This window comes from Limulus polyphemus, unplaced genomic scaffold, assembly GCF_000517525.1.
Source record: "Limulus polyphemus unplaced genomic scaffold, Limulus_polyphemus-2.1.2 Scaffold10781, whole genome shotgun sequence".
NCBI classification, from domain to species: domain Eukaryota; kingdom Metazoa; phylum Arthropoda; class Merostomata; order Xiphosura; family Limulidae; genus Limulus; species Limulus polyphemus.
In genome coordinates, this window is record NW_013676391.1 from 5,133 (window position 1) to 10,174 (window position 5,042).

General features: G+C 33.6%; 1 protein-coding gene across 1 annotated transcript in view; it reads left to right on the top strand.

Annotated features, from left to right (window-relative positions):
• The first annotated feature begins 912 nt into the window (after positions 1 to 912).
• Positions 913 to 5,042, top strand: part of LOC106476526 (galactoside 2-alpha-L-fucosyltransferase 2-like) — a 7,243-nt gene continuing 3,113 nt past the window's right edge. Inside the window, exon 1 of the mRNA XM_022380362.1 lies at positions 913 to 1,418. Within this exon, the coding sequence (XP_022236070.1) occupies positions 980 to 1,418 (439 nt within the window). The 5' untranslated portion in view covers positions 913 to 979. The remainder of the gene's footprint in view (positions 1,419 to 5,042) is intronic.

A 5,042-nucleotide genomic window follows, 5' to 3' on the forward strand; every position in this document is an offset into this window, starting at 1 on the left:
GTCTGTGCCATCCCTACATAGAGAGTGCTAGGTCTGTGCCATCCCTACATAGAGAGTGCTAGGTCTGTGCCATCCCTACTATATATATATATATAATTGTCTTATCAAATGTTAGAAACCCCGAAAAATGTGAAAGTGCAATCATATATTTCAAAATACACTAAGTGTAATTTACATCACTCAGGTGTACATTTAAACTTTAGCTTTTTTGATCTTATCTGATTATTCTAAGATTTACAGAGTGTTACGAATGGAATGGAATTTTATACTGTTAAATATGTTTTTAATACTAAACCACTTGAACTTACTTATATAGGTGAATTTTCCACTTTACAAATATTTTTACATGTGTACAATTTGTGATCAACTGTACACTAGAAAAACCTCTGAAACGTACTGACAACACGAAACTTTGTAAAGAAAACAGAATGAGACAAACAGGCAGCAAATCAAAAACATTTTCAAGGCATATGACGACAGATAGGTAGATAAAAATACAAATAGGAATACATGAAATAAGACTGAGGAAAAGACAAGTAACGGCTAATAACTATGAATAAACAGAAATAGCTAATTGAGAGGTTTATAAATGGATCCATTAACCTGGGGCCGCGATTAATACAGCCAAAAATCTATGAAAATAGATGAAAGAAGTTAAAAAGAAAGATATAATGATTTTGTCTTTTAGTTTTCATAAGGCACGAAGAGTAAGTAGTGAACGACAATCATATCCATGTACTTCTGTGTATAAAGGCTAAAAACTTAGCTTGTACAGGCTTCTTCTTACGTTTAACAACCCAAGCAAATTACTACACTTTTTTCTTATCTACTATCGCTTGAAACCCTTGGACTTTATACGGGTTAATAACGTTATCTGTGTCTTCTACCTCGCCCATATTGAAAGAGCGCCACTACAATAAGTTTTAATATTAAAGAGGCGGATCAGTAATTATTCTGCTCGTAAAAATAATATTTAATAATGATTTTGAAACAGAGGATTTTCAGGTTAGCTGTTATAATAGGACTAACTACTAAGATAAAAGCTTCTTACGAAAACGAATGTGAGGCTTGTGACCCCAAGGCTTGTCCAGTACCTGTGGGCTGCTTAGCAGGAACGGTGGAAGACCGCTGCGGCTGCTGCTCTGTGTGTGGTGTGACGGAAGGTGCTCGCTGCGACAATGAAACTCTTCCTCTTCAATACAAAACCAAGTATGGATATTGTGGAGAAAAGCTGGAATGTCGGATAAGGACAGATCTGCCACTTGAAGAATCCCCAGAAGCCTTATGTTTTTGTATTCATCAGAAGTCCATTTGCGGGAGTGACGGCAAAACTTACCAAAACGAGTGTAAGCTAATTGAAGCTAGGAACAAATGGCAAGATGGGCTCCATATCAAAAACAGTGGACCATGTACAACTGGTTGGTTTTTCAGCTTAAACTATTAGCACTTTTTAAATACACAAATGTTGCATTATATGATCATATATAATTGTTAGATATCTATCCAAACTCTGATGTATAAACCACGGTTTATTAGAAATTATTTTATTGAGTAAAAGCCAATGCAAACACCATTTAAAAATTTGTTTGTTTGTTTGTAATTAAGCACAAAGCTACACAATGGGCTATCTGTGCTCTGACCACCACGGGTATCGAAACCAGAATTCTAGCTTTGTAAGTCCGCAGACATACCGCTGGGCCACTGTGGGGCAACTTATGTATGAACAACGAAAGTTGACTAAGGTTAAAATCAAACAAGTTACGTTTCGAAACGTTTGGAAATAGCACTTAGCAAATAACAAAAATGCTGTAATTAACAAATTTAACTGAGTTAATATTATTATATTTGAAATTCCAAGGTGTATTGCTTAATAACATTAACAGTGATCAATATATGTGTCAAGTATTTGTATATCAACACTACCAGCTTTCAAAGTGTTTAAGCATATGTTGGGGGCTATTACTTTACAAGATACTAACCTATTGTTTAGTATAAATTATATAGATAACAAAGATAGCTTGCACATTAATTTATGTTTACAACTGACTTAACTCTTTCTCTAGATAATGAAACCGGATCTCAATTACAAGGCCTGAATCTTATATTCAACATACATTGCTTTGTGGCAAAATGTACATAACGATAATGTATAGAATGCATTGAAATAGTCCATCAGTTCTGTAAGTTATGATTCTAACATAGATACAGGTTTGTTTGGGGCTTTTTCGCGAAAAAAAGTTAGCCAAATGATTGTCACCTTAATGATGATTTGGTGGCATTTAATGGTTTACCCCAAAACTGGAATAAAAGGGAAATTTGCGACTTTGTCTCTCTGTATAAACAAGTGTTACTACTATACATGTAATGGCTCATAATTAACTCGAATTTTGTAATAAAATTAATTGGTTCTCTACACTGTATTCTGATAGACAGATTATTTTATATGAAAACAGAAACAACCATATTATCTATTTATTAAAATACCCTGTACAGTTTTATATTTACTCACAAAAACTGTGTGTTGTATTTCGGTTACAGAGAACAGCTTTGTCAAAACAACGATATATTTCACCATCGAGACGATTAGACACGTAGATGTTAAATAAGACGACGTTACACTTACAAGAAACTTTTATAATCCACGTGATGCAGCTATTTATCTCCAAAGGCACACTGAACTAAATGCATCTTTTTCCATTAACGACAGAGTTTCCAATGAAAAATCAAAAGGTCGTATAGATGAAATATATACACTGCAGAACATTTTAAGGGTTCAACTTGTAATTAGGAATGTGAAATTTCATCTAAGTGTAATTCAAATAATATGCATGTTATTAGTAATTAAGATTCACATGTTTGTTGTAAAAATGCTCGAATTTGATCAGGTAGTGACAACAGTTTTAGCAATCACTTTGACTTTAGTCGTTGTATCAGTAAAGCTACGTGGCATTGTTACCGATTATATGGATATTTGTGATTGAACTGAAATGTTTAACCTCTCTCAGATTCAGACAAACCAGATGGACGGGCCAAGTTTTCTAATAGAAATACAAACTGCTCAGTTGTTGGATATATACGAATACAAACTTCGGTATATCCAAATCTGTAGTGGACAAGTCATGGACACACACTGTCAGATAAAAGATCTGTAAAAGTAGCAGCTATAAAATAACCCACAGAGGTTAATTACGCAACACAATGATAACTATCTGTACAACATGGCTGTTAAGAATGACTAGTTCATTGTTCATGGATTCAGCAATAAGAGGGATTACAATTACCAAACAGTAAGGAACAGACGTCATGAGAAGTTTGAATTTAAGGACTACCAGGATAGTGAGTGCTAAGGTCTGTGCCATCCCTACATAGAGAGTGCTAAAGTCTGTGCCATCCCTATATAGAGAGTGCTAAGGTCTGTGCCATCCCTACATAGAGAGCGCTAAGGTCTGTGCCATCCCTACATAGAGAGTGCTAGGTCTGTGCCATCCCTACATAGAGAGTGCTAGGTCTGTGCCATCCCTAGATAGAGAGTGCTAAGGTCTGTGCCATCCCTACATAGAGAGTGCTAAGGTCTGTGCTATCCCTACATAGAGAGTGCTAAGGTCTGTGCCATCCCTACATAGTGCCTACACTGTTCATACATGAGTCGAAGCTTTATATCTGGAAAACCAGGAGTGAATAATATGCTTAATTTAATGTCATTGAATATGATAGTTTCGGTAATGGTTCAGATGTATTAGAACTTTTCCGTATGAGTAGATGTACATATCTTATTGTATTTCAAAAAGGAGAATCTATTGTCAGACAATTGTCAGGCCATTAATTAGATATTAATTATTAATTTGCATATCATCTATATCTGGCTATTTAATTAAACATTTAATTAATAGACAATTAATTAGATATTAATTAATAATTTGCATATCATCTATATCTGACTAATCAATTAAACATTTAATTAATAGACCATTAATTAGATATTAATTATTAATTTGCATACCATCTATATCTGGCTAATTAATTAAACATTTAATTAATAGACCATTAATTAGATATTAATTATTAATTTGTATATCATCTATATCTGACTAATTAATTATACATTTAATTAATAGACCATTAATTAGATATTAATTATTAATTTGCACGTGTACGTCGGAATAATGGATTTCTGTGCTGGAAAGAAAAGGTTTAGCTAAGATTCTAGAATTATAATTGCCCTGTTTATTTGTATAGAGTAATAAGCTTCAACTGAAATATTCATATGTTTATTTGTATAGAGTAATAAGCTTCAACTGAAATATTCTTATGTTTATTTGTATGGAGTAATAAGCTTCAACTGAAATATTCTTAGAGTAATTTCTCATAACGTTACTTTACAACTGAGGCATAAGAAATATGCATTGACCTTGTTTAGAAATTTTAGCACGCACTCAACAAATGTCTATAGGTCGTAGTGTGTCAGTTGGACGTAATATTTAACTTATTCTGTAACCGTTGACATGTACTAAACCTTATAACGTATCATTTGGATTTTTCACTTTGTTTTTATATTTGAATTTCCTTTTTTTTGTCAAATGTTTTGTGAATGCATTTATGACTTAATATAATTATATTATACTCCTGTTTGATGTATTTGCAATTATCTACTTATGGACACAAGCAAAAGTGTTTAAACTGCTTTAAAAAAGAATACTGATATAATCTGAACCATATACTTTAAATAACATCATTTCAGTGTTAGCCTCATAAGTTTCGATTGTCTGTAATATCAAATGCATTCTACTGCCCCTTTAGACGGAAGTCCCGTATAGGATATTTATACTTTTGTTACGACAGCGGAGGTCACGTGACCCTAGTAACACAACACGCACTCCTAGAACGTTCATGAAGCGTCGGGAGACTACTAGATATGTGGTAGTCTTGTATATATAAGACTGGTCAAGAAGGGACGGAAACAATGTAATGTGATGAGTAATTGTACTGCGGACAGAGAGAGAGTATTGTTGAGTCGAGCACGTGAGACGTTCGTTGTGAATTAT